Raw genomic sequence first — 20101 nt, 5'->3', positions numbered from 1 at the left:
ACTGTCCACACTGACACAGGGGCGCTGTCCCCTCTCCCTTACTGTCCACGGAGTCACAGGGGTACACTCAGGACTGGGCATGGGGCCCAGGCAGAGCCAGATGTCCCCAGGGGGGTCCCTGAGCGCTGAGGGGACAGGGTGGGAGTCTCCTGGGCCCCCACTGTGCAGGGGGGAGAACAGGGAGGAGACCCCTCCTGAGAAGGCACACGATGGCCAGGAAGGTGCCCGAAGGCATGCCGGGTGGGCACGGGGCCCCCGTGTGCCATGTGTGTCCCAATTTGAGACAGGGACAGGTGTAGACACACAGGGAGACGAGGTGAGACAGGGCCGGCACTCACTCTGGCCTGCCCCATGGTGGGGTGTGGGGGTAAGCGGGGTTTGCACACAGAGGTGAGACGGGGGGGGGGGGCGGCACTCACTCTGGCCTGCCCCACGGTGTGTGGGGTGGGGGAGCAGGGTTTGCACACACAGTGAGATGGGGTGGGGGCCGGGTGGGCACACAGGTGAGACGGGGGGGGGGCAGGCACTCACTCTGGGCCTGCCCCGTGGTGGGGGGTGGGGGGGAAGCGGGGTTTGCACACACAGGTGAGATGGGGGGGGCACTCACTCTGGCCTGCCCCGTGGTGGGGTGTGGGGGGGAAGCGGGGTTTGCACACATAGGTGAGACGGGGGGGGGGGGGCCGGCACTCACTCTGGCCTGCCCCGTGGTGGGGGGTGGGGGGGAAGCGAGGTGTGCACACACAGGTGAGACGGGGCGGGGGGGGCACTCACTCTGGGCCTGCCCCGTGGTGGGGGGTGGGGGGGAAGCGGGGTTTGCACACACAGGTGAGATGGGGGGGGCACTCACTCTGGCCTGCCCCGTGGTGGGGTGTGGGGGGGAAGCGGAGTTTGCACACATAGGTGAGACGGGGGGGGGGGGCCGGCACTCACTCTGGCCTGCCCCGTGGTGGGGGGTGGGGGGGAAGCGAGGTGTGCACACACAGGTGAGACGGGGCGGGGGGGGGCACTCACTCTGGGCCTGCCCCGCGGCGGGCGCCTTCTTGGCACCAGCGTGCTGGATGAGGACGTTGTCCTTGTCGTAGGCGCCGCCCTCCTGGCCCACCTCCACCACCTGCACCTGGGGCAGCGCCGTGTTCCACTTCACCACGTACTTGGGGCCCAGGGGCACCAGGCTGCTGATCTCCAGCTGGCCCCTAGGTGGACAGAGAGGACGAGTCCCACAGAGCCGGCCGCCCGCCCGCCGCCCAGGGCCAGCCCGGAGCGCCTGCTCCGCACGGCACGCCACACGCCAGCTCAGCCAGGCCGATCCCCACAGCCCAAGCACGAGGCCTCAGGCCACACCAAGCCGGAGCCCAGCCGAGCGGAGCCCTCGCCGGGGCAGAAGCACCCACGTGCCAGGCCCGGCCCCAGAGCCAGAATCACACGGCCCGAGCCCCACAACCACCTACCTGTGATGGGCAGGCCTGGGGAAAGACAAGGAAACAAGGCTGTCACGGGGGCCCAGCCACATCCACGCGGGCTGAGGCCGCTGGGCGGGGCATCAGGGGCGCGAGGAGGGACAGCTCCAGGGGGAGCCGTGGCAACGGGCGTGGGCAGAGGGGACGGCACAGAGGAGATGGTGGGCAGAGGGGACGGCACAGAGGAGATGGTGGGCAGAGGGGACGGCACAGAGGAGACGTCTCCTCCCCGGGCTGGGCCTGCGCCACCTCGACCTCCCCGCCGCTCTGCTAGGTGAGGACGCCGATGCCCAGCCTGCGGGGTGGCTCAGCCCCTGTCCCCCACGCTGAACTCCCCAAAACCAGGCCACGGACGCCCCACCCGGCACTGCACGCTAGCCCCTGCGCCACGTGAGGGCAGACAGGGCGTCCATCACAGCCCTGGCACCTGCCCGGCCCCAGGGCGTAGACGGGACTGAAGAATCACAGCACTTGGGGGCCAGCATCCCACGTGAACGCCGCTTCAAGTCCCAGCTGCTCAGCTTCCGACCCAGCTGCCTGCTGATGCGCCCGGGAAGGCAGCGGGGGACGGCCCACATGCTGGGGCCCCCGCCACCCATGTGGGAGACCTGGACGCAGCTCCTGGCTCCTGGCTTTGGCCTGGCCCAGCCTTAGAGCTGCGGCCATCTGAGGAGTGACCCAGCAAAGGGAAGGTCTCTCTGCCTGTCCCTCTCAATTTGCCCAATCAATCAATCAATCAAGTCTTAAAAGAACCACAGCACCTGAATGAATGAGCCAAGGAATGAGGGAGTCAGCAGCGAGCACCCCGCACCCCATGACACGGGCTCCTGCAGAGGGGAGGGGCTGGGGACAGACGCGGTGGTGAGTGCCGAGGGCCCAGCCACTCCCCTGCTAGGATGGGGGCTCCGGAACCAGAGCGCCCCGACATCAGCAGGCCAGCACAGAGACGCAGGAGCTGACCCTGGCTGCAGAGCCCAGATGAGGCTCCACGTGCACCCCTCAGCCCCGCGGTGGGGGGGCCCGGCTGGGACTAACACTCGGGACAGTGCTCCCTCTGGGGTGGCTCCCGGGTGCTGGGCCGTGGTTCCTGGGAGCAGTTTCTCCCATGGAGCCGGCTGCAAAGGTCACAGCACCGCTCGGGAAGCAGTTGGGGAGGGGTCTGGGATCCCTGGCACCTACGGGGATACTGAGGAACTGCTGGGCAGCAGGCCCAGCTCCTGGCCCTGTGGCCGCTGGGCATGTGAACCTGAACTTCAATCTATGTCTTAGCCTCTGTGCCGCCCCAGTGCACAGGCCTGAGTCCAGGCAGTGGCCCCCAGCTCTGGGGCCCCTGCTCTCCCCGGCACAGCCTGGCATCCGGGCTCTGCGCATCAGCACAACCTCCAGCCCAGAACCAGGACGCCAGGCTCTGCAGACAGAAGATGCCGGGCACCCCGGGAGGGGAGACCCAGCCCGAGTGGGAGGAGCAGGGGTCTGGAGTGGACACAGGGAGGAACCCTTCCATTGCAGAGCAGTCAAAGGCTCGGAGGCTGCTGGGTCACCCCCTGCACAAGAGTCCTCCAGGCAATGTCCTGCTGCTGGCCCACAGCGGGAGCTGCCCTGTGACCCCTGCCCCGCGCTGGGCCCAGGGACGGGGCAGGTGGAGGGGGCAGCGAGGAAGGCGGGGCAGGGTTTGGGGGCGGGGTTCAGGGGTGGGACGGGGTTCGGGGGCGGGGTGGGGCGGGGTTCGGGGGTGGGGTTCAGGGGTGGGGTTTGAGGGCGGGTTTCAGGGGCAGGGTGGGGCAGGGTTTGGGGGCGGGGTTTGGGGGTGGGGCGGGGCGGGGTGGGGCGGGGCCTGCTCACTTGAAGTTGATGTTGGCACAGACCAGCATGTCATTGAGCAGGAAGACCCTGCGCTCCTTGGACTTGATCAGCTGCCCGCGGTCCCCGTACACCGTCTCCGTCAGCGTCTCGCACAGGAGCAGCTGCCGCTGGCCTGAGGTCAACAGCTGGAGGAGGAGGGAGGGCAGGTCAACAGCAGCAACGCAGCCAGGCAGGCAGCCTCACAGGCCGTGCCGAGCGGAGCCGAGGGCCCCGGCCGCTCACCCACGCACGAGCCGGGCCCTGCAGCCAGCAGCCGCACCACGGCGCTCCTGCACCAGCCCGGGAGTCACAGAGAGGACCTCTGACCCTCGACCCTTCACCTCACCCACGTCACCTACGTGAGACTTAGCTTCTGCAGGTGGTGGAGGGCAATAACCTCCGGCGCCCAGTCCCACAGGGTAGCGCACAGGGGACAGTCTGGCCACCTCGTTCACAGAGCCCGGTGCGACAGGAAGACACGGGCTCCTGATGGAAAGTCAGCACAGGGCCGGGCGTCACGGCGCAGCAGGTACGCCGCCGTGTGCGACACCGGCATCTCACACAGCACTGCCTGCCCCAGTCCCGGCTGCTCTGCTTCCCGTCCAGCTCCCTGCTAACGCACCTGGGAAAGCAGCAGAAGATGGCAGAGCACTTGGGCCCTGCACCCACGTGGGAGACCCAGATGGAGCTCCTGGCTCCGGGCTTTCACCTGGCCCAGCCCTGGCTGCTTCAGGCATTTGGGGAGTGAACCAGCAGATGGAAGCTCCCTTTTTTTTTTTTTTTTTTAAGATTTGTTTATTTATTTGAAAGGCAAAGTTACAAAAGAGAGACAGAGATCTTCCATCAATGCCCATGCCACAGGTGGCAGCTTAACCTGCTACACCACAGTGCAGGTTCCTCTTTCTCTATTATTTATTTATTCGTTTGAAAGGCAGAGTTACAGAGGCAGAGAGAGAGAGAGGTCTTCCATCTGCTGGTTCACTCCCCAAAGGCTACAACAGCCAGAGCTGCACCGATCCAAAGCCAGGAGTCTGGAGCTTCATGCAGGTCTCCCATGTGGGTGCAGGGGCCCAGGTAACTGGGCCATCTTCTGTTGCTTTCCCAGGCTCATTAGCAGGGAGCTGGATCAGAACTGGAGCAGCCAGGACTCGAACCCGCACCCAAATGTGATGCCAGCGCTGCAGGCACCAGCTTTACCTGCTGTGCCACAGCACCGGCCCTTCTCTGTCTCAGTCATTCTGCCTTTGAAATAAATAAATAAGTCTTTTTAAAAAAAAGGCTATTATACATGTCAAGATGCCACACAGAGCGTTAAGCCAGGTCCAGGGCCTGCTAAGCGCATGTCCTGGAGTGTGGCACACAGCAGGACTCCACGGACAGCTGCTGTCCTGCGGCTGCCACCATGGCAGCCTTCACCAAGGGGTGGGCAGGGGGGGCACGGCCTCAGCAGAGGCCACCTGGCCTGGAAGTGGTCCCTGGCTGTGCCCAACCCTGCGGGGCAGCCCTGGCTCCTCCCACCTCTTGCCCGTCTCAGGATTGGCTCAGAGCAGCTCCGCCAGTCAGCCACGCCCCACTCCAGGAAGTCAGATCTGGAGCCCAAGCATCGGAGCAGACTTTTGCTGACCTCGGGCTGCCAGACCCCCGGGGAATGTCTGTGTTCCTATCAGGGAGCGGGGACTGCGCGGCAAAGTTCATTCCCACGACCGTGACCCTGACAAGCCCCATCAGATCCCCGCTTCTGCTCCCTTCTGGCCGGGGAAAGGTCAGGTCACCCCAGAGCACCCCGAGAGGATTCCGTCGCTCGCCAGAGCTCTGTGCCCCTCAGGTCAATGCACAACCACGAGTCCACGTGGCACCCGGTGTCCACCATGTGCCAGGCCCCGAGGGGCACTCAATGGTGCACCGCTCACTCGATCGATGCAGGAGTGAAGTGACCGGCCGAGGGCCACTGCCGGCTGACGGACAGGGCGGAGCCGGGTCCCCCGCACTGTGCGGCCGGCACACAATGTATTTCCGACCCCCAGGCGCACTTGGGGTCTCCCCAGGCCCCCATGGCTGCTGAAGCCAGCCCCGCACCACCACACCTCGGCCTCTGAGGACAGCAGGGCCCCACGGCAGAGCCGGGAGGAGGAAAGTCCCCGGGCCGCCGGCAGCCCCTCCCAGCCTCCCAGACAGATTTCTAAGAAGCAGAAGGAAAACGCAGCGGTTGCACAAACGTCCCTGGAAGACGCCTGAGTCGGCTGTTTGGAAGAGTGGCCACGGGTTCCCTCTCGGCCACACCCAGTTTCGTTTCCGCTTCTTCCTGGGTGACGGCGGGAGGGAAACCAGTGTTCGGGTCTCCAAATGGCCGCGAGGTCCAGGGAGGGCCCAGGCAGGGCAGGCGCGGTGCGCGGCCACCACACCCCTCACGCCACGTGCATCCAGCTCAACCCTCACTTGACAGCTGGGGAAACTGAGGCTCAAGCGTTCCGTCCCCTGCCGGACCTCAAAAGGGACCTCAAGCCAGGGACCAGCGCATGCGTTGCCAGGTCCCCGCGGGGACACGCCGGAGGAGAACAGAACGGCTTTTCCCGCTGCAGCTGCACAGGCGCACGAGCCCAGGGAAGCCTTGGTGGCAGGAAGGAGCTACAGGCAGGGAGGGGAGGAGCTGCCCAAGCGCTAAGGCCATCGTGGTGGCCGCGGGTGGCCTAGAGCCTTTTCCTCCAGAGATGGCCCCCGAAAACCCAGGCTTGCATGGAGTGGGAGGCAGGGGCTGGGGCGATGACCCCCTCCCCTCACGCCTGCCTGAGTGACCCTGGATGGGGGCAGCCCCACCAGAGAGCGCTCTATCCCTGCTGGTCTTTTCCTCCCCAGTTTTATCCTCCTGGGGCGGTGGGGCAAACCCAGATGCCCGTGGGGCCAGCAGGTCACACAGGTGCAAAGCAGCGGCCACCAGCCACGTGGGCAGTGCCGTCGGCAAGGGTGGGCAACAGCTCTTCCACCAAGAAGCCCCGCGAGTCTGATCTTAGGGGACAAAGGCTGTCCGCTTTGGCCGGCACTGTGGCTCAAAGGTTTAAAGCCCGGACCTGTGGCACCAGCATCCCAGATGGATACTGGTTCACTCCAGCTCCCTGCTAATGTGCCTGGGAGGGCAGCGGAGGATGGACCAAGTGCTTGGACCCCCGCGCCCATGCAGGAGACTGGGAAGAAGCTCCTGGCTCCTGGCTTTGACCTGGCTCAGCCCCGGCTGATGCAGCCATTTGGGGAGCAAACCAGCAGATGGAAGACCTCTCTCTGTCTCTCTCTCTCTGAGTCTCCTCTCTGCCTTTCAAATAAATAAATCTTTAAAAAAAAAAAAAAAAGTCGTCAATTACTTCCCTACAAGCCAAACTTACCCAAGGCAGGACGACCACGCAGGGCCCACACACAGCCCACACCGCCAAGCGCCTGCGTCCGGACCGCTAGAGCTTCCCCCACCCCGTGCCGCCATCTTCCCTCCCGGGAGCTGCCAGCCAGCAGCCTCCATTCGGCGTTCAGGATCCCGCCGCGCCCCAGGGGCTCCTGGAGTTCCCCCAGAGGCTACGAACGCCCCCTCCCAACCCCACACAGAAGCCCCTTCCCCAAGAACCGCCCAGCACAGTGCCTGTGGGGGGCCCTGGCCCTGACCCAGCCCCCCTTCTCTGGGATCCGGGTTCAGCGTGGGAGGCCCCTGCCGTGTGCGCAGGTGACTCGGCGAGGGGACCTTGTGCGGACTCACTGGCAAGGTTTCCAAGCTTTCCTGCCGGGAATGTTCCTAAGCCGCAACCCCAACGCGTGGCCCGGCCTTTCCATCTCCTCCCATTAAGGCCTCTTGGACTACTTTGCTACTGCCTCGTCCTCGCAGCGGCCCGGGGGACGGGCGGCTCCTGAGCTCACCTCCCATCAGAGGAAGCAAATGGGGCTCAGAGAGGCTGGGCGGGTCCCTGGGGGCCACACAGCATGCGCCAGACTCTCTCCCCAGAGCCCGCATGATTAACCACAAGGCTCCTGGTGTCTTCACTGGCAATCACACTGATGATGTACAAAACCAGCTGGGGTCCCAGAACGACCCGAGGAGCCATGAACGTGGGGGCTCCAGTCGAGAGCCTAACGCCCAGAGTGAGGTCTGGAGGCTCAGGCAGGAAAGCCAGGCCTGGGGTCCCCGGAGAGCGCCACCACCAGGCAGGCGGCCGGGCAGAGGCAGGCGCTGCCGGCAGAGCAGGCAGGGCGGCCGGCGCTCACCTTGCTGAGGCTGCTGCGGTCGCTCACGCTCTTGGTCAGCTGCTGGATCTCGGCCACCTGGTCGGCCAGCCGCTTCTGCTCATTCAGCTTTTCAGCCAGCGTCTCCAGCTCGGTGAGGGCCAGCTGCAGCGAGAGCCGGTCGGGGTGGCCCCTGGGGGTGTTCTTCAGCATGTCCTGCCAGGGAGAGCCGGGCTGAGGACCCCTCCCTCCACAGAGCCGCCCGCTGCACACCTCCTCCTCCAGGGACCAGGACTGCAAGGGGCTCAGATGGCGCCACACAGAGGACGGCCTCATAAAACCGCCGCGTGCAGCCAGCGCTGTGGCATAGTGGGCTAAGCCTCCACCTGCAGCGCCGGCATCCCATACGGGCACTGGTTCGAGTCCTGGCTGCTCCCCTTCTGATCCAGCTCTCTGCTTATGGCCTGAGGATGGCCCAAGTCCTTGGGCCTCTACACCCACATGGGAGACCCAGAAGAAGCTCCTGGCTCCCAGCTTTAGATCGGCCCAGCTCCAGCCGTTTTGCAACCATGTAGGGAGTGAACCAATGGATGGAAGACCCCTCTCTCTCTCTGCCTCTCTGTAACTCTGCCTTTCAAATAAACAAATAAAATCTTAAAAAAACAAACAAACAAAAAAACACTAAATGAGGCAAACAAACATGTGGACACCACATCCCATATGGGAGTCCTGGCTGCTCCACTTCCCATCCACCACCCTGCTAATGGCCATCTGGGGAGTGAACCAGCAGATGGAATCTCTCTCTCTCTCTGTCTCCCTCCCTCACTCTCTCTCCCGCTCCCTCTAACTCTGCCTTTAAAATAATAAAAGAAATAAATCTCTTTTTGAAAACGGGTACAATGGTAACGTATCTGTAAGTTCACTGATCAATACTAACTGATCAAGGCTTAGATCGGAACCCATCCACATCTGAGGATAGAAAGAAAAATGCCACTGGGTCCCTGGGCCTGGCAGCCACCCCCCTCGCCTCCAGGGAGACGGCCCAGGGACAGGACTGGCTTCATGAGGGAATGCAGAAGAGGCCAGAGCCCCAGGACAGCGGCCAGGCTGTGAGAGGGTCCAGGGCCGGCGCCCCTGCCTCCCCCGCCACCCCTGCCCCCGCCTGCGCTCCGCCGGCCTCCCGGATGATGGACAGGTACCTGCAGCAGGAGGATGAACTGCGGGAACCTCTGGATGGGCTTCACCATGAGCCCGTAGAGGGTGACCCGGTCCGGGCTGCACACCTGCCGCCGCTGCCGGAGACAAGGCGTGTCACTCGCTGACCCTCTGCACCCGGGGGTGCACAGGGTCCTGACCTGGGCTCCTCTCCCCAGGCTGCTGCTCAGCCCCGGACCCCGAGAGAAGAGCCCAGGGAGGGCCCCGGCTCCACAGCCAAGGATCCCCCCTCCCCGCGGATCCCACACGCCCCGACCCTCGGGAGACCAGGCAGACAGGGGTCAGACTTCCAGAAGTCAGGACCACCACTCCGTCTGCTTACTGAGCAGAGAGGCCGGGGCCCCCGTGAGCGGCAGGGGCCAGGTGGGCTTCCCACCCTGTCCCTCGCACCTGCTCGATCACTCCATGCACACACCTGCTACCCGGGCCCCACACTCGCCCCCTGCAGCCCCACGGCTTCTCCACTGGCCCCCACTTCATGTCTGCCCAGCTCAAAACTCCTCCATGGCTCCCCAATACCCCAGCCAGAGCTGGGAGGTCCAGAACTCCCCAAATGGACCCCAGCTGCCCCCTGGCTTCAGCGCCCCCTGAATCCACCCCGCCTTGCCCCCTCCTGCTTCTGACCTTTGCCCCTGTCCTTGTCCCTGGAACACCCTCCCCCCGTCTCCGCTCCAGGATCAGGACCTCATCACCACCTGCTCCCAGGGATGGGGTGGGGGTGACCCAAAGGCCAGAGGCGAGGCACCCCGGCCCAGGCTGCAGCAGCCGAGGCGCTGGTGGGAGGCGGCCCCGGGCTGCACACACCTTAAGGAAGTCAAGGAAGGCGGGCTTGGTGAGACAGGCCTTCTTGATGATGGACATGGCGTTGGTGAAGTTGTTCACGTAGTCGCTGTACACGTCCAGCACCATGGACTTGGAGAACTGATGGAGGCAGGGAGGGGGCCAGGCTGAGCGGCCGCACCTGCCCCACCTCCCCCCACCCTCCCCACTGTGGCCACACCCTGATCCACAGACAGCCCTGCCGGAGAGTGAACTGGACACCTGGGTGTGGGCGAGGCGCCCGGCTCAGAGAGGCCACGGGGCCATCCCAAAGTCACGTGTAGGACCCGGCAGCCCCAGGAAACAAACAGCCCCTCGCCAGGGCGGTGCGTGGACTGAGCTGAGGGTGGAGACCACATCTGCAGCCCAGGAGCCGGGCTCCTCAGCAGACCCACAGGCGCTGTGGCTCCCCAAAAACCCATTTTGGCTTTCACCAGACCCAGAGGCCTCCGACAGACCAAGGCCAACTCCACTGACTTGAGCCTCCCCTGCCTGGGGGCGCCGGAGGCCACGGACCTGACACTGACAGGAGATACCCAGGGACCCCTAGCCCTGCCCAAGGCAGCCAAATGGGGCCAGACCCCGTCTCCCGGGACAGCACAGGGGCTTCCCCTCAGGGCAGGATCTGCACCGCGTTTCTAACAGTGTGGTCACTCCACAAGGGAGGGAGCTCGTGACCTGCCAGGGGACCGCCCCCAGTGGCAGAGCCAGAACAAGGAGCTGGCACCAGCGGCACTCAGCCTGGCAGACACTTACAGGGACACGTGGGCACTTCCAGCTGTCACACCCACCCCTGGCTTCGGCCAAACACGCAGGCCCTGCCACCCTCAGCCCCACCCCGCCCCAGCCTGAACACGGTCAGCAGGCAGAGGCAGGTGGCCAGGCTGGGTGACCCCCAGGGCCAACCCCAGGGGGCCGCGCAGAGAGCGGGGCACCTACCGAGGCCACGAAGAGGTCACCGATCTTCTCGGTGGAGTCCCACTCGGCCACGCGGGACGACAGGGCGATCTGGAACATGGAGTGGCAGTGCAGGATCTCCTTGACGCGGAAGAACACGGCCTGGCACTTGCGTGCGCTCAGCGCCTTGGGCTCCATCTCCATCAGGGGGTTGCGGTAATCCTGCGGGGTGGGCGCATGAGGCCACGGCCCCTCCCTCCCGGCCCCCAGGGCCACCCAGACCGGGCGAGGCCAAGCAGAAGCGGCAGACACCAGGTGGGCCTTCCTGGTGGAGAGCCCGCGGTCCCTCACTCTGCCAGAGGCCGGGTAGGCCTTCCTGGTGGAGAGCCCGCAGTCCCTCACTCTGCCAGAGGCCGGGTAGGCCTTCCTGGTGGACAGCCCGCGGTCCCTCACTCTGCCAGAGGCCGGGTAGGCCTTCCTGGTGGAGAGCCCGCAGTCCCTCACTCTGCCAGAGGCCGGGTAGGTCTTCCTGGTGGAGAGCCCGCGGTCCCTCACTCTGCCAGAGGCCGGGTAGGCCTTCCTGGTGGACAGCCCGCGGTCCCTCACTCTGCCAGAGGCCGGGTAGGCCTTCCTGGTGGACAGCCCGCGGTCCCTCACTCCGCCAGAGGCCGGGTAGGCCTTCCTGGTGGAGAGCCCGCGGTCCCTCACTCTGCCAGAGAGGCCGGGTAGGCCTTCCTGGTGGAGAGCTCACAGCCCCTCACTCCGCCAGAGGCCGGGTAGGCCTTCCTGGTGGAGAGCCCGCGGTCCCTCACTCTGCCAGAGGCCGGGTAGGCCTTCCTGGTGGAGAGCCCGCAGTCCCTCACTCTGCCAGAGGCCGGGTAGGCCTTCCTGGTGGACAGCCCGCGGTCCCTCACTCTGCCAGAGAGGCCGGGTAGGCCTTCCTGGTGGAGAGCCCGCAGTCCCTCACTCTGCCAGAGGCCGGGTAGGCCTTCCTGGTGGACAGCCCGCGGTCCCTCACTCTGCCAGAGGTTCCGGAAGGACGTCTGCGGACACGGCTCTCTCTGCTCCCCCCACCACACACCCCGTGTGACTTGGGTGCTTGGGAGGAACAGGCTCTCCAGCACCAGGGAACTCCGAGGAGGCTCCCCCCGCGGCTCTGCCTGTGGCTGGGCCAGGCTGTGCCCTGAGGTCGCCACAAGCCCCCTCGGCCCAGGACCGAGCGCCACGCTGTCCGTCAGGCTCGGTCAGAAGCAAGGGGCATTTTCATCTGTGCCTGCCCGATGCCCGGGCTCCCTCTCTCTTCCAAGCTCGGGAGGGGAAGAGAAGGGGGCCTTGGCACCTTCCTCCCCCACAAGCCCCTCCCCAGCGGCCTCACTCCGACAGCCAGCGCTGCCCAGATGTGCCAGCCCGGGGACTCTGCCTGCGACCAGGTCGGCACACCTGGGTCACATCACGCAAGCGTCTGCAGAGCAATTCCTGGGTATCCTGGTGCGAGACCCTGAGCGGCGCCCCTGCCTTGGGAGCCCAGAGAGGACGGGGGGCTCGGCTCCGGCCCTCGGTGCCTCCAAGCACAAAGGAACCACATGCCCTCGACCCTACAGGAGAGCACACAGCCACCCCCGGGAACTCCTGGTGTCCCCAGAACGGGGGTGCTGTCCCCACAGAACAGCGCAGGCAGCGCAGGTGCTGGGCAGAGTGGCTGGGACGCCCGGGTTCCACGCCGGAGAGCCTGGCTCCACCTCCTGCTCTGGTTCCTGACCCCTTCCTGCTAACACACACCCCGGAAGGCAGCCCTTCCGTGGCAGTACCTGAGCCCCTGCCACCCACGTGGGAGACCTGCTGAGTTCCCAGCTCACCATGGGCCAGCCCCAGCCATCACAGGTATCTGGGGATTTGGGGGATCCCTCTCTCTACCTCCCCCGCCCCACCCTCCACCTCTCAAGTAAATAAATAATACATTTTTAAATTAAAAATAGAAAACCAGCACCAGCTTTTGAACGCGTCCCCCTTAAAAACGGCCCACAGCCCCCAAACACGCCTGGTCAAGTGCGCCGCCAGGGTCTTCCCTGCGCTGGCCCAGACGCCCCGACAGCCCCGAGGCCACACCTGGAGTATCCGCTTCAGGGAGTCCACGTAGCTGCCTTCGCTCTGCACGATGGAGCCCAAGATGTGCCTGCGGACGACCTGGCGGGCGACAGCTCGGTCAGTGGGGCGGGGGGCGGGGCAGGAAGGGCGCCGACAACTCCAGGATGGGATGGGGCAGCGGCCAGGGGAGGGGCCACACTGCCTTCCCTGCTGCCCACACTTCCCCAGGGCCAGCTGCGCCGGCCTCTGCTCCCCGCTCCCACGGTGTCGGCGCCCTCGGCCTTTGGACGACTCTAACAGCAAACTCTTGGGCTGAACTGAAGCCCCAGCCCCTGGCACGCGCTGCAGATGGACTCCTTGGGCCACTGTCTCCACGAGAAGGTGCCGGGGCCCCCAGCCTACCAGGGTCTCCACTTCAGTCTCTCCCCGTCCCCGTGTGGCCATCGGGGTCTCTCCTCGGCAGGAGAGACCCTCTAGGAGCAGCGCCTCACGCTGGGCCCCCAAACCCCAGCCACAGCTGACAGCACGTGTGACCGGGGCCTCCCTCACCTGGCGGGAGCAGGGGGTCCCAGGTTCCGCTGCACGCTGGGACCACAGTGGGTCTCTAAGATGCGCTGTCACCTGGCTCCCACCCTGGGCATCCCGATTTCCTCGGGACTGAGTGTAACCTGAGTTTCAGGATCTGTGACATCTCCCAGGTCACTGTGGGACAACGCTGGGCCAGCACACAGGGACGGTGTCCCATGTGGGAGGTGGCCAAGGCCTGCACAGAGCGGCACCCAGTGCAGAGTCCCTGTGGACATGACGTTTGGGGCTGAGCCACTTCTCGGTGGGTGCTCCCCATGCCTCTAGCTACCCTGCACCGTGAAGACCAGAAACGTCTCCGGATGCTGCCAGATGTGCCCTGGAGGGCAAAAATCACCCTCGGGTGAGAGCTTTGGCCAAGGGTAACTGACAAGGCCTGACCCGGGGGTGCAAAGGGCTAGAGTCCCACCGACAGCAGCAGCAGGAGAGCACACAGCTGTGGCCTGGGGGTGGCACCGGGGCAGGGTGGGGGCACCTCCATCTCAAATGCTGTGCAGAGGCTGGGCAGACAGATGGCTAAGGGCTGGAGAAGAGCAGGCGTCCCGGGATAGGGGCGCTGCCCCTGGGCTCCGGCCACCGCCGCGAGCAGACCCGCACGCCAGAGCGGCGCCAGCTTCCTGCCCTCTGCGGGCAGCCGGCGGCAGGATGCTCTGCCAACCACACAGTGGGCAGAGCCCTTCCGCTGGGCCAGCTGCCGGACACACCTCCCTCTATCCCCACCCCTGCATGGGGCAGCGGGGATCGGCCGGCAAACCCGGACCGGGAGGGGAAGTGACTCAACCAGGGTGCCTGAGCAAAGCCGCTGGGATCTCAGCGTGATGCTCTGGGGGCAGGCAGCCCTCATTCTGGGGCCTCAACTCCTGGCAGCAACTGTGGCCGCGCCGCCATGTGAGGTCAGCGTGGGCACCTGCGCCCTGCGGTCTCCCCCAGGCCCCTACTGATCTTGACGGTCCCTGCCTCCAACAGCGCCTGAGCTAGAACAGTCCACTCTGCTTCCACAGTCGGGGTGGGGGGGAGCCCCTCAAATCCTGGCGAGCCCTGCCCCCACAAGCCAACAGCATGGAGGCCACAGGACCCTGTTTAGAAAGCCTGTGCATCCAGCTAAGACAAGCCATGAGCCTCCCACCCTGGTGAGGCCCTAATCCTCGCTTCCCCTTCATGAACCAGACCAGAGTAGGCACAGGGAGCAGGCTGGGACCCCGGGCCCCTCTCTGCAAACCCCTCACCTGCTGAGGGCTCAGGCCATCAGGCATGGGGCCCAGCTCCGGGGCCGGGGGCTTGATATCCGTCACGGCCACCTCCAGGAGCCCCATGTCTTCCTCCTCCGAGTCACCTGGAAGGTCAGATAGGGCCGATGACACAGCGGGGTGGGAACAGCGCACATCACCCTGTGCAGGCCCCAGGAGCCAAGGGGCCACCGCAGACCAGCCCTGGATCGGGTCTCGGGGGAGGAGCAGCCCCCGGGGCCGTGCGGGACCAGAGCTGGGCCGCTGACCGGTTCAAGTGCTCACGGCTCCACCCCGGTCCTGGAAGGGCCGCCAGCAAAGCCGTACACACGTGAGCGAGAACGCGCACGAGAGAGAATGGACAGGGAGGACAAGGCGCGTCCGGCGGGGCCCGGGCTCTCAGAATTCACCCGGCCAGGAGCCACTGCCCCTGCCAGCCGCCCACGGCTCCATCCCTAGCCACTAAAAATAGTTTTCTTCTGGACGCTGAAGTGGGTAAGAAAATAAGCCCTGAGAAAAATGGGGCAGTCTGGCTTTGCGATTTCAGTTTTTTATTCAAAAAAGGAGAAAAAAAAAGAATGCAAAGACCCACAAGGAGAGAAGTTCAACTGGAACGGGACAGGGACTCCCTGGCCCGAGTGGAGGCGGGACCGGCGTGGCACAGGCCAGGCCCAGGCCCGTGAGCGACGGGGAGCCAGGGGAGGCCAGGCGGCGGGCAGCCCCGCGAGACGGGCACGGGCTCAGCGAGATGCGACCCCAGCTGCTCCGCAGCGGCCGTGGGCAGCAGGAAGCTGGGACAAAAGCAGAAGTGGCAGCCACCCCGGGGGCACCGAGGGAGCAGGGGCACCGGGGGGGGGGGGGGGGGCTTACCTGAGCAGGAGACGGAGGAGGAGGAGGAGGGGCAGCGAACAACAGCGTGGGGGTGGGCGTGGGCGTGGCGGGGGCCCTCCTGCCTGGCCCACATGATGCCCCGGGCATCACCGCGCACCCACCCCAGCCGCCGGGCCCGCGGCTTCCTCTTCCCCCACACACCACCGCCGGGCAGCATTCTTGGCCTGTGATTCGAGCCCGGCTGCGGCTATTAATAACGCCTCGGAGGGAGGGTCACTCCGGGAAAGGCTCCGGGTTCACGGGCGGGGTGGGGAGGGTGACCCACACGCAGTCGCCGGCCAGCTGGCCTGCCTCCTGCCTTGTCGGGAGCCAGTGCTCCCCCAAAGGCGGAGCAGCCTGGAGACTGGCCGAGCACCCCAGGCCCTGCGCCCACTCCCATGGGCGCCCCGAGAGGTGGGGTTTGACCCATTTCACAGAGGGCAGAACTGTGCAAGGTGTCTGGGAGGCGCAGAGCTGGGCTGGACCACGTCTGCGTGATGCCGTCCTGGTCCCCAGGGTCCACTCCGCGGGGCTCCCCGCCTCGTCTCAGTGGCCCTCGCCAGCCCCAGGGCGCAGAGGCCACCAGCAGCTCCACCGTGTAGAGGAGGAAGCTGAGCACCCAGAGATCGAAAGGGGCGCAGGCTCCCGGCGCGCTCCCTGGCCCGCGCAGCCCCTCCCACAGGGCCTCCTGCGACCCGGAGAGCAGGGGTGGCGCCTCACCCAGGACGTCTTTGCGGTGCAGGAAGGAGACTTTGCGCATGACGGCCATTCGCGTCTTCTCCAGCCCATCCTTGGTCCCGCTCTTGGCGGCCTTCATGAGCTGGGTCATCTGAGAAAGGCGGAGGGGCTCCTCAGAGGGGACGTGGGCCACCCGCGGCCACCAGCCCCGCCCGCCGAGCCTGGCTGAGACGCGGGAACCACCCAGCCCGTTCCCTGCCCAGGCTGCAGGGCAGCAGAGGCCGGGAGCGCCGGGGGAGGTGAGCAGGTGCACCTGGCCCAGGGGAGCTTCCTGTGGGCAAGCAGAGGTCCTGGCCTGATTTTTCTCTTTGGGACAAACTACGAGACCAGATGACCAAAGAAGGGAACGGTGTGATGGGGGCAGGGGTGCGGGAGGCTGCAGGCTGGGAGTCCTGGACCTGGGTTCAAATCCCAGCTCTGCCTCTCTCCGGGAAGATGACAGGTCACTAACTTCCCGGAGTCTGTTTCCCAAGCACAACTGGTCACAGCGCCAGCGCCCAGGCCCAGGCAGGCCCTCTGAGCAGCAGGCCTGGTCACTGCAGGGTCTTTGAGGGGCAGCTACGATGCGGTGAGTGCGGGCCCAGGCGGAGACCCTTCCCCTCCCCCCAAACAGCAGGTTCCTCACTGAGCCACGGCCTGGGCAGGGGGGGGATCCAGAGAGCAGGATGCAGCCTCCCCCCATGGGCGCTGGCCGAGGATGCGAGGACAGCACGCCCAAGAGGGGGACCCGGCACCCTGGGCGCGGGAAGCTGGCCACAGGATGGAGAGACAGCCGGTGCCCCCTGCGCCCTTCCCCACCCCCAGCCCGGCCTGGGGGTCTTTGTCCAACACTGCCAGCAGCCCTACCCGGGAACCTGCCGCAGGGCGGGAGGGCTCTGGATCCGCCCCGCCCAGTCAAGGTTCATTTTGGTTAATTTCCACAAACAGCCCTGTGGCATCGCAGTGGACGGCGGGGCTCCGGGAAGACGCTCTCCTCCCTGAACTCTGCTGAAGGTAGGGGCACTGATTTTGGGGGTCCTCTGGTCTCTGTTCTATCACCTCCCCGTGGGGCCCAGGCAGGCTTTCTAGACGACTGGTGGGGGAGGGAAGTGAGGCCCCAGTACCCCCCCCCACGTCTCTGTGGCGGATTCTAAGCTAGCATGGGGGGCATAGACGCCTTAGAGGAGCTAAAGGGGGCCAGGTGTCACCCCAGAAATTGCACACTGATGCCCCTACTCTTCCGGGGTGGGGGCTGGAAACCTCTGCAGCACAGACCAGTGCCCACCCTGGCATCAATGTGGCTGTCCAAGGAGCCCCCAAACTGCTCTGTGGGGGAGGGGAATCATCTGAGGCCCTTCCCTGGGTCAACCTGCCATGTCCCCGCCCCCACAGCACCCCATCCTAGGCTCCGCCCCTCACTGGCTCCCTGAGAAGCCCCACCTGCCCCACCCTGGACTGCAGGCCTCTCAGTGAGTATCGAAGGGCCTCTGTGCAAACTGTGAAATGCCTCTTCCCTCCGTAGGAGGCCTGGGTGTGGGTGTGGGAGCCCCGGGTGTTCGGTATGGCAGCCCCGGGTGTGGGAGTCCCGGGTGTGCGGTCTGGGAGCCCCGGGTGTGCGGTGTGGCAGACCCGGGTGTGGGGTGTAGGAGCCCCGGGTGTGAGGTGTGGGAGACCCAGGTGTGGGAGTCCTGGGTGTGTGGTGTGGGAGCCCCGGGTGTGCGGTGTGGGAGTCCCGGGTGTGGGGTGTAGGAGCCCCGGGTGTGGGGTGTGGGAGACCCAGGTGTGGGAGCCCCGGGTGTGGGGTGTAGGAGCCCCGGGTATGGGGTGTGGGAGACCCAGGTGTGGGAGCCCCGGGTGTGGGGTGTAGGAGGCCCGGGTGTGGGGTATAGGAGACCCAGGTGTGGGAGCCCCGGGTGTGGGGTTTGGGAGCCCCGGGTGTGGGGTGTGGGAGCCCCGGGTGTGCGCTGTGGGAGCCCTGGGTGGAAACCACAGCCCTGCGGCTGACGGCTGCTGTGACCGCCAGCCGGTGACTTTAGCACACACAGCCTCCCCCCAGGGTGCCTGGGGACAAGCCGGGCAGGCACAGACCGAAGAGTGGCCACATCTATGGGGCTCTTAGAGTCACACTCGGCACCGAGCGCCTTGCAGTCCTGACCACCCAGCCCTCACCTCCACTGTCGGGGCAGCGCCGTTAACACCCCCTATTTCAGGGCCGGCACTATGGCGCAGTGGGTTAAGCCTCCCCGGGCGAGGCTGGCATCCCATATGGGAGCACCAGTTCAACCCCTGGATGCTCTGCTTCGGATCCAGCTCCCTGCTAATGCGCCTGGGAGAAAGCAGGAGATGGCCCAAGTGCTCGGACCCCTGCACCTGCATGGGAGACCTGGATGAAGCTCCTGGCTCCTGGCTTAGGCCTGGTCCAGGGCCGGCCATTGCAGCCATTTGGTGAATGAACCAGCAGATGGAAGACCTCTGACACTCTGCCTTTCAAATAAATAAAAATAAGTCTTAAAAAAAAAAACAACTCCCACTTCACAGAGACAGAAACCAAGGCTCTGGGCCCTGGGGACGCGCCCAGCACCAGAGTGCAGAATTGGAACCCAGGGCTGCAGGCCTCCACGGCCCTTGCTTTTAGCCTTGACACCCAGTAGGTGCTCAGTGAGCAGAGGCTCCCATGGTCCACGTCGCCAGCACCCAGCAGCCTGGGTGCAGCAGGAGGTGGCGCGGCGATTTCCCCTACAGTCGCCGCCCCCGCCTTGGGCCCCTCTGAACAGCTCCAAGGGGCAGGACTATCCTCTGCCAAAACCCAAACCCACCCACCACAGCCATCAGCCACGCAGATTCCCAGGCCTTGCCCCAGACCTATAGGATTGGCGTCCCTGGAGGCGGAGCTCAGGAATCTGCATATTAATGAGCCGCCCCAAAGGTGGAGCCCCCAGGGAACCCTGGGGGACAGCGGGGGTTTCCCTGGAGGGTGCGGAGAAGGCAGCAAGAGCACGGCTGTGGCACCGACACGGGACTCAGCTGGGTCCCCGTGCGTGCCCACCCTCCTGGGCCCCAGGGCAGCAGGAAAGGCCAAGGCGGCCGCACCTGCCAACGGCCCCCGGCCAGGACGTGGCGGGGACAGAGGGACAATACCTTACAATCGCACTTGTGCTTCAGCTCCTGCATGTCTCTCCCCCCAACTCTTAAAGCCAAGATGTCTCTCTTAGTCCTGGAGTATCTCTCCTTTAGCCTAGTCAGGTCTGGAGAAAGCTGGAGCCCCCAAGCGGCCAGGCAGAGGAGAGCAGGCGAGAGGAGCAGGCAGGGCGGGAAGAGACAAAACACAGACAACAGGAAAAAGGAGACTCAGGTCAAGTGGCCGACGGACGGCCGGGCGGGCGGGCCCCAAGCAGCAGTCTGGCTGGCTCCTGTGACGAGGGTGCTCCAGTAGCCTCCAACCCAGCACGCCCAGCTGCTGGGGGGGTGGGGAACAAGCCCAGCCCCCCAACCTGGGGGACAGGAGCAACGCTCTGAGGATAAGGACTGTGTCTTCTCCCCACCCCTGGGGTGCAGCACAGGGCCTGGAACACAGCAGGTCCTCAGCAAGTCTGAGAGGTGGGTGGATGGGTGGATGGGTGCCTGGATGGATGGGTGGACGGATGGATGGATGGCAGGTGCCTGGATGGATGATGAGTGGCTGGAGAGATGGGTAGATGGAGAATGGGTAGATGAATGGATGGATGGCAGGTGCCTGGATGGATGGATGAGGGATGGAGATGGTTGGATGGATATATGGAGAGATGGGTGGATGGGAGGATGGGTGGCAGGCGCCTGGATGGGCAGGACTGGGCGGGGCAAGGGGATAAACGGGCACAGAAAGCCGTGGTAGAGGGATGATGGTTGGACAGGCAACTGGATGGATAATAAACAGGGAAGTGGGCCAGTGTGCAGGCCCATGGCTGGCTGGCAGGATAGAAAGGACAAGCAGACGAACAAATGATGCATTTGATGAGGTGACTACAGAGCTGGGTGGACGGATGAAGAGAGGCCAGACGGAGGGATAAAGGGATGGTCGGATGGACAGACGCACGGATCGCTGGATGGACGGAGCCAGTGCTAGGCTGGCAAGCAGGGAACAGTCAGCTGTCCAGGGAAGAGCCCGGCTTTGCAGCATCGCTGGGACATCAGTGAACACGGATGTTAAGGAGA

The 20101-nt window shown here is 65.3% G+C and overlaps 1 protein-coding gene and 1 long non-coding RNA gene across 3 annotated transcripts in view; one reads left to right on the top strand and one right to left on the bottom strand.

Moving 5' to 3' along the window:
- Window positions 1–20101, bottom strand: part of LOC133754916 (rho guanine nucleotide exchange factor 10-like protein) — a 78226-nt gene that overhangs the window by 45632 nt on the left and 12493 nt on the right. Inside the window, 9 exon segments of the mRNA XM_062185257.1 lie at window positions 1012–1193; window positions 3300–3445; window positions 7539–7712; window positions 8696–8788; window positions 9516–9632; window positions 10470–10649; window positions 12534–12611; window positions 14324–14430; window positions 15914–16022. Coding sequence (XP_062041241.1) covers window positions 1012–1193; window positions 3300–3445; window positions 7539–7712; window positions 8696–8788; window positions 9516–9632; window positions 10470–10649; window positions 12534–12611; window positions 14324–14430; window positions 15914–16022 — 1186 coding nt within the window.
- On the top strand, window positions 16849–18435 carry LOC133754915 (uncharacterized). Of its 2 annotated transcripts, none has more exons than XR_009865335.1 (3): window positions 16849–16924; window positions 17303–17379; window positions 18221–18435. It is a non-coding gene; the product is annotated as an uncharacterized LOC133754915 (long non-coding RNA). The 2 variants fall into 2 exon arrangements; XR_009865334.1 differs by having other exon boundaries at window positions 18121–18435.

The sequence above is a fragment of the Lepus europaeus genome, unplaced genomic scaffold (genome assembly GCF_033115175.1).
Source record: "Lepus europaeus isolate LE1 unplaced genomic scaffold, mLepTim1.pri SCAFFOLD_311, whole genome shotgun sequence".
NCBI classification, from domain to species: Eukaryota; Metazoa; Chordata; class Mammalia; order Lagomorpha; family Leporidae; genus Lepus; species Lepus europaeus.
The sequence above is the reverse complement of the archived record's forward strand: the minus strand, read 5'-3'. Positions and strand labels throughout refer to the sequence as shown.